The 13860-nt window shown below is 39.3% G+C and overlaps 1 protein-coding gene across 1 annotated transcript; it reads left to right on the forward strand.

The window, feature by feature from the left end:
• Positions 1-3929: 3929 nt before the first annotated feature.
• On the forward strand, positions 3930-9260 carry LOC147445570 (putative serine protease EDA2). The gene is made up of 13 exons (XM_086526068.1): positions 3930-4759; positions 5128-5253; positions 6415-6570; positions 6641-6829; positions 6986-7102; positions 7325-7378; positions 7612-7683; positions 7774-7885; positions 8047-8143; positions 8243-8337; positions 8421-8495; positions 8585-8668; positions 8917-9260. Exons 1-13 carry the CDS (start codon positions 4502-4504, stop codon positions 9003-9005), a joined length of 1524 nt encoding a protein of 507 aa, XP_086382194.1. The 5' UTR covers positions 3930-4501; the 3' UTR covers positions 9006-9260.
• Positions 9261-13860: the final 4600 nt, after the last annotated feature.

Genomic DNA, 13860 nt, shown 5'->3' on the forward strand with positions numbered 1-13860 from the left:
ATGTCTATATGGAAAAATAACAGACAAAATAAAAAACTATGTATATGTGAAATAAACTATAAGGTTCACAACCCTGACCTCAATCCTTGGTTTTTTTTCTTGAGACTGCCAGAGCCAACCTTCAAGGTTTCAAGATTCCATAGTCTCTTCTTTCGTACACGAGCACCTAAGCTTGTATCTTTCCTTTGTAAGTTCCACACTTTTTTTTGCAGGACCTGTGTTTCCTGTGTACATCGTAGCAAAAGGGTTTTTTGGTCCTCACAATGCAAATTAGAAAGTTGTAGAATATCATTTGCTTGATGGTGAACCATGCTTTTTTGAATTTTTGATTTTCCGCTTAGAAATTTTCAATAACCAAGTAAACCATTCTGTCCGTCACCTACAAAGGTCAATAAAGTAGTGGGATTTGCAAATACAGGGGAGGCATTGGTCATAGGATTCAAAGGATAGAGTGAGCCATTTGTCCATAAATCTATGTGTTTTGCTCCCTCTACTCTGAATCTTTCTTTCTCAGTGGGTGTTACTATTGTGTTTGTTTTACTTCGCTTGTATAAAGGCTCATATTTAGGATTCAAATCAATGTGTAGATGATATTTATGTCGTTTAGTGAGGAGGTTTGAGGGGGTGGATAAAGAATCCATGAATACACAATTCAAGAAAATCAAGAAATGAAAGGGAAGAACGCCATTAGTCCCTACTGAATACACCATATGGAGAAGAATTTCCCTCCTATATGACGAGGTGCATTCAATATAACTGAAAAGGGACATTCCGTCAATCATTACGGCCGTTATGACTCTGTCAAAAGAATCCACTTCAAAGTACACTTTTTGAACGGTTGATGAGGACACCTTTTCTTTTACCACACCAATTTTCTAGAGAGAGAAGGCAAAAAAATTGTATTTTCTTAGAAGGCCCTCCAAATGATCACCTCTAGAATTCCCTAATGTTTCCTCTTCAAATCTTGTTGGAGAGAGAGAGAGAGAGAGAGAGAGAGAGAGAAGAATAAAAAGAAGAATAGAATTTTAACATCATAGGAAACTATCCCAAGAGACCTTAAAGATCTATTCGATGAGAGCCTTGTGTGTGTGAGAGAGAGAGAGAGAGAGAGAGAGAGAGAGAGAGAGAGAGAGAGAGCCTTGGTAATAAGTAAGCACATATATGGTTGGGCTCTTGGGAGCTCGACAAATTTGTGCTAAAAAATACGGAATAGCGTCGTTTAAGCGACGTATTTTATAGTACATCGCTTAAACGACGCAAAAAATGGTTATTATTTACATCGCATAAGCAATGGAAAGTATCGCATAAGAGGTGCAAATTTTTGACGATTATACGACGCTTTGGTGTCGCTATGAATATTGCTTTAAGTGACGGTTCTATAGCGGCATTGGTTGGTGACGCAATTTTTATCGCTTATGCGACACAAAAAAGCGTCCCTAGCACCAGAGTGTGCTAGTAGTGCTTACTACGTGCTTTTTGAGAAGCCCTTGCCAGTGTGGATTGCGTTTTGAGATGTTGTGGATGTAGGGTAGATGGCCACCAATGAGTCATTGCCTAGTGCTTACTGCAATAGCATTTCAGAATGCTGATGGAGGTATTTGCCTGCGCCTCTCCAACTACAACTTTACTATCACGTTTTGAGATGCTCCACCCGCTTGCCTTTCTTTGCCTTACTTTGCCTAGGCCTACGAGATCTGTTCTCCTTGGAGGACAACATTTAAAAATGCCCTCCTGGGCTAGGCTGGCAAGAAGCGTCGCTTTGCTTTGCAGCTCGCTAGGACACCGCCTTGAAATGCAGGCATGCCCAAACGTCGACAACGTTTTAGAACGGTCACCTACATCCAACGCTTGGGATGGCGACTGTCCTCATCGACCCACCTGGCTCTCATACCAGATGTTAGGAGCGCATCTAGGGCGGATGATGATAGTGAGGAGCCATGGCATGGATAGGTGTGCAAAACCAGAGAGGAACGAGAGAGAGAGAGAGAGAGAGAGAGAGAGAGAGAGAGAGAGAGAGAGAGAGAGAGAGAGAGAGAGAGAGCGCTCAGCACAATCTGACAAATACTCGATACTTTCAATTAAAAATATATATATGAAAATCAATTATTGGTCTTTTGTTTTCTTTGTTTGAATTTGCAAGGAAAGAAACTCCGCAGAGAAAGAACAATGTTCACTCTAAAGTTGTCACCTATAACTATAAGGAATTCCCTTTGACCTCTCTCCCCTTTTTGTGAAATGGTAGTCTATGTCAATATATGTTGAGACTCTGGTTTCTTAGTGAGAAAATGGTTTCTTAGTGAAAAAATAGTTCACCATAAGGGTATCAAATATACTTGCTAATAAATTGGTTCTAATTCCTTGCTTGCAAGAGGATCAACAACACCACATATAGCCTATAAATACTAAGACATTGCCTTGCATGCCCTGATATGGAGGTCATGATGTCACCTTAACAAAAATCGGTATAATTTTTCAACCATATTTTAAGCCTTACTCAACTCAGAACTTAGAAATGCTTAGACATGCAACTCTGAAGGTTTCTCTCTTGAGGCCCCTTCCCACGCACTACTAGTTGCCCTTACACTAATCAAAGAAATGGCAAAATTAGGAAGCGTCAGCAGTTGCTTGAAGTGGTGTTGCCAAGCCCCATTTACCAAATCTATGTTTGTTTTTCAACCTCTCCTATGTGTTTTTAGGTAAAACACATCCATTATTTTATGTAAATTTAACATTCATGTAAAAGAATGTGGTATATATTGAAATTAATCAAGCTTTTTGGATTTGTAGCCTACTTTATGAAATGGTACTTCAAATTGGATTTTGTCGCTACTACTTGAAAGAGCTATTGTGGAAGTGAGTTAAGTTTTTCAATATGCTTAAAGAGCAAAGTTGTGTGAATTGCATAGGATAATCCTCATGTGGGCTTGAAATTAAACGGTCAAAGATAACCAACAAACCGAACTAATGGATCATGGAGTGATAAGAGAGAGTTGGGTGATTGTGTGGATCAAGGGATGGGGACAGGGAAGAGGTGGAAAAGGGGATATTGGGAGGGGGAAAAGGTCAAAAAGGAATGGTAGAAATTGAGGCATAGCGGAGGTGATGGTAGGTTTGCATGTCAAGAAAGTGAGGATTATGTGTGCAGTGAGGAGCTTATGTGGGTTGAAATGGTCCCAAGCTACAAGGCTATAAAGCATGATGTAAAGAGTGAGCTAAGCTTTTGTGGGGGGGGAAGGGAACCTCTTTTAGATTAAAAGGTGCGTGGGCTTTTACGCTTTTGGGGCAGGCTGGTTACACGTAGCATTCAAAAGCAGGAATGATGATGATGATGATACGTGTGTGTGATCAGAGAAGGGGACCAATGTGCACGGAGGGTGCGCTACTTTTAGTGGATTAGACTAAGGTTTTGTGAAACGATTGACTAAGGTTTTGTGAAACAATTGACGGGGTTGCAGCTGGCGCAAAATGAAGGATGTGGTACCCTCGGATTAGATTGTATATACCTTAATGGTGTATTAAGGTACAGTTGCATCATTTGATTAAGGTTTTACTGAAGGCCCCAGGGTTTCAAAGGGCTGTTCAGCAGTAAGGCGGCGTCACTATAATTCCTCTATTAGTTGAAAACGCTGTCTGCAGCACTCTGACGGCTGTACTACTATTACTGCATATCATCCGCTCATACCGTAACCCCTGACGCCTGATTGCTGCCCGCCGATTACCGTACTGCATATTATCCGTGACGGCTGACGGCCGATTGCTGCAGACCGGATGCGCTGCCACAGCTGGCCGCCGGCAGCGCATTTTCCACCAAAGTGTTGACCCAGCTAGATTCGCCTTAAGATCTTGCCAAACCCACTTTAGACTACCAGCCCAGTCAACGAGTTTCATCTCTACTTCTGCCTGCTTATTATGACCAATCGCCTCGACAACACTAATTCGGTCGGCCGACGCCTTTCCAGCTAGCTGCCCGTTAGCAGCTCCAGTCGATGAGCTTCTTCTCCTTATCAGCTTCTGATAATTATTAACCCATACAGGAGAAGACTCTGCGATCAGCTGCGGTAAATTCATTAGTGCTGTGCAGCTGCTGCTGCTGCTGCCTCACATTTCTTCGTTGCGCTGCTCCTCCCCATCATTACACTTTGCCGCCTCTGCAGCAATTATATAAAGCCTCTTCCCTTCACAAACTCCGCAGTACCGATCACCACTGTCTCTTCCTTCTATACAATACTCATCCCTTAACTATCGTCATTGAAGCAGTAGCAACTGCCTAATTAGCCATTGAAGTAGCTGCACGGCCTCCCACCATAGCGGCTTCTTACAGCTATAGCTGTACTGCACCCCCCACAATAATATATTGGTTCCTAAGTATAATTATTTCTTGATAGATGACGAGAAGCTTATAACGCATTATATTTTGCTGCTATCGACCCTATACAACTATAAGAAGCACTTTAGCTCCGCTAATTCCCACCTTCCCTGCATTTATATCATATTCACAAATATGAATCTAATCAGCGCCCGCAACCTCTTTCTTCTTGTGGTGATACTAAGCCTACAAACTCACCTCGGCTCCATCATTCAACGACTCATCCCCCTTTGCCATGCATCCCCTCACACTCTCCGCCACACTCACTATCAAAACATTGCCATCTCGCGTCGTGCCGCCGCCTTGCAAGCGTCGCCAGAAAACCCTGACGACATCTTCCTCAGTACAACTCCATATTGGCTCAACCAAACACTAGACCACTTTGATCCTCAGGTCTACATTCTCATATACATCTTTGTTATTAGAATAACTTGTTGGTGTGGTTACTTTAGTAGCTTATTTTTATAAGGAAGTTAAGTCTTGCCTATCTTTGTATAATAAAGCAAAAGGAGAGGATTAATTCACATTCAAGATTCGGTCAAGTACACTTGACTAGTGTCCTCAGGGGAAAAACTATACTTCAATTTGTAAATCTCTCTCTCAACTCCCAAGTAACAATAACTTTTTTTTAAATGTATTATTAAAGCCTATACAATAATCAATTAAGTCAAACGTGACATTCAAAAGATAGAATGCACAATCCTCATGCAAGATATGAATGACTTCATTGCAGTAATTTTTCTTGCTTCTTTTAAATGCAGGGCTCTCCCAAGTTTCCACAACGATTCTTTGAATACTTGGGCTTTTTCAAGGCACCTCATGGACCCATCTTCCTTACCATTTGCGGTGAAAGTACTTGCCCAGGGATTCTCAATGACTATATAGCGGTACCAAACGTGCTTTGTCTTATGTCATGTGTACTCAAGCATGTATTTGTGCATCCAAGAAATATGTTTATCATACATTTATATGTGCGTCCAAACAAGGATGCGGTACTCTTACATCTATGCATATATGTGCACACACGCAAAGAACAAAATTGATCAATTTCCTTATGTCCTTACTTATTTGCAACACATATTTTGAAGATGTTGTTCTTAATTACTTGCTCATGTTAAGAAAGATTTTGAAATATGTAGAACCAAGTCTACAACATATATGTTTCTATGATTTCTTGCAAATTAACTTATTATTTTTAACAACATCATGAATATCGTATAGCACATTGATGTCTATTTCTTCCTTTTCCTTTTTGTAGATTGCATGCATAGTGTATTGGAGAAGCTTTAAGTGATCACTAAAACTTCATCTCTCAAAATGTTTTTCATAAACAACGTAGTTGAGGAGTTCCTCAATTAAATTTTATTCAACACAACTAGGAGCCTTAGGATGGTCCCAACAATGAAATGCTTACGTTACAAGTTGATTATATGTATATCTTTGCGGGGTGCACTATTGAGACCCCCCTATTTAACGTGCATTAACCCTTGTTTTACATGTTTGGCCTCTTATTTTAGGATTTTTTTCCAAAATGGTATATGAAAACCCCTTAATTTGTTTATGTATCTCTATTAATTTGACTAAAATGTTTGCATTTTGAAATCCCTCTTGCTAAACTCTCAAGATACATTAACACGATTACATAGTGCACCCCCTGAGGTGTCTATAGTGCAAGTATACAATATCCATGTTAAATACTCTGAGAACTATACATTTACAAATTGCTAGGGTTTTACAATGCAATTGACCATACAAGATCCATTTTTGACATATTCTGAAGTGTATGTATACTAAGTGACATTAGGAGTTACTTGGCATCTCCATGGCATGCACTTTAAGACAAGATTTTTGACTACACATATATCCATAACTATATATAAAGGAAAATATCCATGCATACATAAAATATAACAAACACATGTTTGTGATGATAAAGAATATAATGGATAAAATTGTTTGAGACTTAACCGATAAAATTTATATCAAGCTATTTTGGCACAATTACCGCTTGTCATGTGTTAACTTTCATAAATAATCCTTTCAAGTAGGTTTTAGCAAAGAGATTTGGAGCTGCTATAGTGACACTTGAGCATCGATACTATGGGTTTAGCTATCCGTTTGAGGATTTGAGCACGAAAAACTTGAAATATCTTAATTCAAAACAAGCTCTCTCAGACCTTGCAACTTTTAGAAATCATTATCAGGTATGCTTCAATTTGTGGCGATTTCTCAAGGTTTTCAATTCTCCTTCCCTCACATTATTTCATTGTGTAGGATCTAATTAATGCAAGGTATCATCGCTCTTCAACAATAGCTGACAATGCTTGGGTGACCTTTGGTGGGTCATATGCTGGAGCTCTTAGTGCATGGTTCAGGCTAAAGTTTCCTCACTTAACACGTGGTAGCCTTGCAAGCTCAGCTATCGTGAATGCCATCCAAGATTATTTTGCCTTTGATCAACAAGTAAGATATAGTTCATTGCTGTGATAGAAATTATCTTACATTAGAATCAACAATATTGCATAAATGTAGGTAAAAATGAGGTTATTTTTATTGCAACACTAGACACTAAACAAGACATTGTTAGTGCTTCTTAATTACAATAAAATTTTTGGTCAGGTCGCAAAGTCAATTGGTCCAAAATGCACTCAGGCGCTACAAGCAGTAAAGGCAAATGTGAATCATTCCATGAGAAAGAATGCAACACTCTTAAAGTCCATGTTTGGTGCAGAATTGGTATGAGATTTTCTTGATCCATTATATATACAAAATAAAATAGGATGATAATTTTGTGTTGTTGCTTTTGAAGGGCTACAAATATATGCGATGTATATATGTTGTATTGAATTCTATGTGTGGCATGTCATAAAGCAAAACAAAAGGCTATTCAACATTTATTCCAAGCAGTGATAATTTCTTGGAGTAGTATTAACTTCTTTCTTTAATGTAAACGCGCAGATAAAAAACGATGCTGATTTTTTAAGCTTATTGGCAGATTCTACAGCTTTAGCGGTAAGAGTGATGCTTGCATGTCAACTCATGGGCATAAATAAATGCTTGATCATGTTTTACATACACACTTTTTAAGCCCTTGCACTATACAATACAAATATACATTCTCACTACCTTACATCATCTAATATAAACCTCATGTAGTTGAGATATACCTCTTACAAAATTAAAGTGAAAATTGTTTAAGAGTATATAAAGATTCTAATTAAAAAGTTGACTTTTCTCATGTACAGGCACAATATGGATTTCAAGATCTTTTATGCAAGCCCCTTGTGAAATCTTTTGACACAAAAAAAAATATGCTAGTGAGTAATGCTTCTAGCTAGCTTGATGTTCCCATGCAAAGAATTTACTTGTGTTATTACTCATGACTTTGTTTTTCTCACTTTGTGTAGGTAGCATATCAAACTTATGTGAAAAACACAATCTATGATGGTTTTGGTATAAATCCTATAGACTACAATAGAGACAATATGAAAAATGCTACCCTTGCTGGCCCCAATAGTGGTAAGCCGTCTCGTTTTCTTAAAACAACAAGTTTCTAACCCTCTATTAGCATAGTTAAAACCCTCTATTTTATTTCAAGGTCTATTGAAAGAAATCACTAATTAACTCTTTTAAGTCATTTGTCGTGTGTGTTTTGGTCATAATTTTATGTCCAATCATAGGGTCAAGGCTATGGACATACCAATTTTGCACAGAGTTTGGTCTTTTGCAAGCTGCTCCCCCAACTAATAGCCTTCGTTTCTCCCAATTGAGCTCCAAGTAAGAGACTAAATTAGTATTGGCAAAGTGAAGTTGAATCTTTGAGAATCAATCTTTGTTTGAAAATAATGGCATTATGTGCTCAATTGCACCTCCTAGGTACTATTTAGACTTGTGCTCTTACATTTTTGGAGAAGAAACTACACCAAACTCAGATGCAACAAACCTATATTATGGTGGAAACGATATTGCAGGTATGTTTATATGGTAATTAAGAATTAGGCAAAAAAAAAACACTTATCCACTTTCATAATATTCATTTTACTTGAGATTTTAGGTTCTAGGATACTATTTACAAATGGAGCCCAAGACCCTTGGCGACATGCATCAAAACAAGTCTCTACTCAAAGTGGTAAGTTTTCAATGAATATCGACAAACTTAAACTTCGGCTTTAAACTCTTGATTCATGCTTCTTACTTACAATATGAGACATGAAGCAGAACCGGTTATTGTTGTCGATTGCCAAAATTGTGCACATTGTGTGGATCTTAGTGGATGTCCACAATTTCCTTTTCATCCTCAAGGTGATTTAATTTCCTTATTATTCCATTTAAGTTGATATACACAAGTATCTGTTACTAGTTCTAGCAAATCAGGGATTAATTATTACTTTGAAAAATATATTGATAGTTTTTGCAATCTTTTTGAACCTTTGAACATTGATCCAAAATTATATTTCACAATGATATGGACAATTGTGAATTGAGTTTCCTTTAAAGTTTCATTGTTCCGCGTGTCCTAATGAGATTTTTAAAATGATATGATTTTACAGGTGATGCAAGCTTGTGCAAGCCACGAGACTCAATAGATAAAGCACGTATCCTCATTGAAGACTACATAAACCTTTGGATCACAAGTTGAGGGCTCAATGAAACTTCAAAGAGAAAGGAAGGGCCACCACGAGCAACCATATCTCACTATTGTTTTTCCAAGACCCAATAAATAGAGTCTCCTTTATACTAAAGAAACACCCAATTTAGATTTCTCTTTCATTGAGAAAGAAAGCTATTGTCATGGAAAAGCATTGGCAAATGAATGTTCATAATTAAGTGAGGATTTCCATACATATGGTGACTTTTTGATTTGACAAAAAAAATCTATGTCTATGGTGAACCATGATAGGGTGCATTATGTATGTGGTGAACCATGATTTGGGTGTGGGGGGGGGGGAGGGATGATTCACTAGTAGTACAAGGGAGACGTCACTTGCGTACACCAAAATTGTTTTTTGGATCCCAATATACGGGGCCCTCCTTTACAAAATCTATCTTTTTGCCTTATAAAACCTCCATATTGTACACTCTCACGATACCACACGGTAACTCTTGGTGGGCGCATCTAAGACATAGAACCATCACACACAATTTCCTACCATACTTAATGTAGTGGGCATGCAAGCTTCTTTAAGAGGTTGGTTGCTTGAGTAATTGTGTGGACTCCAATAGGTTACCCAAGGCAAAACCATGTGCTTGGTAGCTATGGAAGATCCACTTGTACCTCGAGAAATTGACAATAAGCATAGGCACCTAGGGTCATCATGCATGAATTTTCATACTTTGTTTAATTGAACATAGTAGGCATGCATGCTCCTCTAAGAGTTTTGTTGCTTTAGATATAGTGTGGCTTTCTTTAGGTTAGTCAAGGTAAGACCAATGTTCTTGGTAGACCTCGATATTCCACCAATGTGAGTTGGGGGAAACTTGCTCTTAGACAAAGCTGCCCACAGTAAGATGGGCACATAGAGCCATCACACATATTTTCTTACCATGCTTCACTTGTCCTAGCATACATTTAGGCTCCTTTGAAATATGCTTGCTTGATCTATATGTTGGCAGTTAAGTTGCTAGTTGCTTAAGATATAGTACCATATACTATGGTTACTTGATGCATTAAAATTCTTGCCTCTAATGAATATAGGAGTACTAACAACCTTTGCACAAAAAGTGTCGGGTGTGATCACTGCTAAAAGTTATCATGCAAGGCACACGAAAAGTAAAAAAGACATTTCTTTCTACTTTTCATGTGCCTTGCATGAATATATATTTTGGATTTTAAAATAGGTAGTTTTTACCAAAAAGAGGGGTAGATCTTCATTTTATAATATGTTTTTTTATTTTAATAGTCTTTTTCCACCCCACTCCTCTTCTCTCTCTCTCTCTCTCTCTCTCTCTCTCTCTCTCTCTCTAATAAAATGTAACCCTCTCTGTCACTTTGAGGTTAGCAAAGAAAGCACTTTTCAACCCTCCATCTGTAAAAAAAAAAATATTTTCCACATTCTCTTTGTGTGTGTGTGTGTGTGTGTTGTGTCGCTTTGCGGGCACGTTATAAAAGACAAAATCTGCTTGCATTTTCAAGGTTTTGCCAAACTTATGATTTAGACTAGATTTTTCTATGACATTAGGAGATGACTTGAATGATTGTAGTTTTGAGGCCATCAAATGAGGTTGATGCATGCAGGCCAAGATGCAGTGATGCTGTCAAAATGTGGTTTAATAGTCCAAAACTATAGTGCTTGACATGCTCTCCATGCCTGCGTTTATGGCTCTCCAATCAGATTTCGGATGAGAAAGTTATGGACAGTTTGGTATTTTCGAGGGGGCAGATCTGCTGTTTTTAGCAAAGGGTTGAGATACATGCTTGAGGGAAGGTCTTATTTTGAATGCTCTCATCTATGCTTGCACCTTGAAGGTGAGTGGCCTCACAAGGGAGAGAATTAACGGTGTGATTGCAAGTCGGGGTTGTTGAAGAAAAATGTCGTGTTTGGCTATGTTTCAATTGATTAAGCTAGCCAATGAGTGGTTATTGGAGAAGCATGTTTCGGTTAACGATAATTTGGCCATTATCTGAGTCAAGAATGTGGTGCTTTCATCAGAGCAATCACTCATGCCAAGTGGGGCTATTGGCGAAACAAGTTGAGCTATAGGCAATGCTTTGGTGGATGGGGTGTTAGAGAAAAATGTTGTGCTCGGCAATGCTTGAGCCGGTCTGTGAGCCAATGAGAAGTACTTGAAGGTGGCCGCCCACTAAGTCAATATGGCCTCCGCTCAATTGACCAAAAGATGGGAGGGAGGGTTAAGGAGTGTGGATACGGGAAGATAAGAGCTTGGCGACAATGAGCAGATGGAAATGCAAGCTTCTTGAGCTCGTGATGGTGGCTAAGAACCTTGGTGGAGGTTGGTGAACAAGCAAAAAGATGCAAGAACCCCTTGCGCACCATTTTGGTGCCAATCCTACCAGTTTCTATGTTGTCGAGTATCTGAGTTTCCATGTCATCAAGTGCCCATGCCCATGCCCTGCACTAGTGCTAGCACTCGTTGGGAGGGGGGGGGGGGGGGGGGCTATAGTTAGAAAGTGGTAGCATGCATGAGTGTGGGGGTTATAAATCCATGAAGAAGTTTTTTTTGAGGGGATTTTTAGGGGGATCTTTATAAACATAAGCCATAGCTTTCTCTCATGACACACTCTCCATAGCTTGCCCTCATCTCAAAACCCTCGATAGCTCTCTCTCTCTCTCTCTCTCTCTCTCTCTCTCTCTCTCCTCTCTCTCTCTCTCTCTCTCTCTCTCTCTCTCTCTCTCTCTCTCTCTCTCTCTCTCTCTCTCTCTCTCTCTCTCTCCTCCTCCTCATGCTCAAGCCATGGAGAAACCTTTCTCTCCCTTATGCAAAAATTCTTGAATATCTCTCTTTTGGACATCATTATTGAACACCCATAGTCTCTCTCTCTCTCTCTCTCTCTCTCTCTCTCTCTCTCTCTCTCTCTTTCTCTCTCTCTCTCAAGCTTTAAGTTGCTAGCTCGATCACCTCACCTCATCATGCTCAAACAATCATAACCATCTCATGATGGCATTGAAAACCAAGAAGAGGGAAGTCATCTTGACCGCAAAGAAGCATGATAGGAGGATATAGAGAATGATGAGAAGTATGAAGGCCAGCAAAAGGGAATTAGTGAATAGGCCCGTAAGAAGTGGGGGAGGATTAAGGAAGAGAAAAAGAGCAATTTCATAGCCTTTTTCATGGGAATCTTGAGGATTCAAGACTAGGCAAACCGTACAGGGTGGAAATTGTTCCTGGCAATTGCAATTTGCTTCCAAAAATCGGGGAATTTCTAATTAGGGGTTTCAGATCGAGGTGCATACTAACGATCGAGTATGCGATTGAGTTGTAACAGGTTATCTGAGATCATAAATTTGGAAATTTTCTTATTGGTGAGCATCACAATCGATGTTGGGTTCTTATTTTCTACTGTTATTAGTTGTAAATTTGACTTTAATTCTCAAATATCTCTTGTGATTAATCATTAATATTTAGTATTTGATCTTATTAACACTAAAATCATCCCTAATTGCTTTCATTTCCCTTGGTTTGAGCCTACATCAATTTTCCGTCTACACCTAGAAGCCGGGCGCTTTCCCGGTCAACCCTGGAGAACCATGCTCTCCAACAAATTTGGTGAACCCGACGTGAACCCGACTGGGGTAGATGGAACCAGCCATGTCAACAAGCCAGAAAGAGATGTAGCAGATTATGGGGCTAATGGCTGCTATTATGTAGAAACAGTATTCACATCAAGTGCATATTATGAACCAAAATTTGGGTACAGGTTTGAAAATTGAGGACTGGGAATTGAAGCAGTCTGCAAAAGGTGACCTGGGTGAGTTTCAAGAGCACAACAATACAAAAAAATTCAAGTAGCATAGTCAGCAATGGGACAGAGGGAATTTGAAGAGCTAGAAGGCTGGAAGCGAGAGATGTTGCACTAGTTGGCTCTGAAAAATGCAAAACGTTCAATTTATTATAAGCGAAGCATTTTTTATGGCTATGATCCAACAGGTTACTTGGAGTTCCTTGAAGAGGAGTTGGAGTTGCATGGGGTGTCAAAAGAGAAATGAATTCTAAAGCTTGATAGGTTTCTGATCCAAGATTTTATTGAGAAAATTCAAGAGCTTCAACAACAACATATGCATAGTTGGAGCAAGCTTAAAGCTGCAGTTATCCGAGAACGTTGGGATCCAAGCATGGATGCGGATGATGAGGATTGTGTTAATGTCCCTACATATGCAAAGGTTTGTAAGCAGATTCGGGCTAAGCTTGAAACTGCTATCAATGAGTGCTTTTTTGAGGACGACAGGCTATTACAAGATAAAGACAATGAAGAAGTTATTTGAGTTGTCTATGCAAAGCTTAGAGTTCCAGATTCCTTGCTAATGGCTGAAGCTAAATAATTCCAGGGCCACCCATCAATAAATTTTTTTTCCCAGAGACAAACTTTGAAGACCCGGTACTTGTTGTAGAGCTCCAGGGAGTAGAGGAGCGTACTCACTCACTGTTTACCTCACACATATATGCAGATTTATGCATTTGGAAATTGGGACAATAGGCCTATCACACGTTAGCCAACAAGGAGCAAGCACTCACCAAGATTCTCAGTTTCAGCATGGTAGAGCGTAGGCAGGCCGTGGATAGTCTTCAACTATATCCGAGGCTTGTGTTGAGCATACTACAACACTTTTCAATCAGTACACCATAGCACAGAGAGTAGTGCACATCCCCTGTGCTAGGGTGCATAGAGCATGTAGCTTCAGAATCTGATTCAATTGATTTACTTGTACATATGTTGCATTTTCTCTATGGTTGTAGTCACCATGTTCTACTTTATGTCGTCCATTTGTACGGTACCTTTGCATGATGTATCTTTATTATTTTAGTCATGATGTTTT

The sequence above is a fragment of the Adiantum capillus-veneris genome, chromosome 12, assembly GCF_014529385.1.
Source record: "Adiantum capillus-veneris isolate H3 chromosome 12, ASM1452938v2, whole genome shotgun sequence".
In the NCBI taxonomy this organism is placed as follows: domain Eukaryota; kingdom Viridiplantae; phylum Streptophyta; class Polypodiopsida; order Polypodiales; family Pteridaceae; genus Adiantum; species Adiantum capillus-veneris.

Coding starts and splice junctions, on each gene's coding strand:
- LOC147445570 (XM_086526068.1), top strand. CDS start 4,502: ATGAATCTAATCAGCGCCCGCAACCTCTTTCTTCTTGTGGTGATACTA. Junction 6,571..6,640: donor CTTTTAGAAATCATTATCAG/GTATGCTTCAAT, acceptor TTCATTGTGTAG/GATCTAATTAATGCAAGGTA. Junction 8,338..8,420: donor TGGTGGAAACGATATTGCAG/GTATGTTTATAT, acceptor TTGAGATTTTAG/GTTCTAGGATACTATTTACA.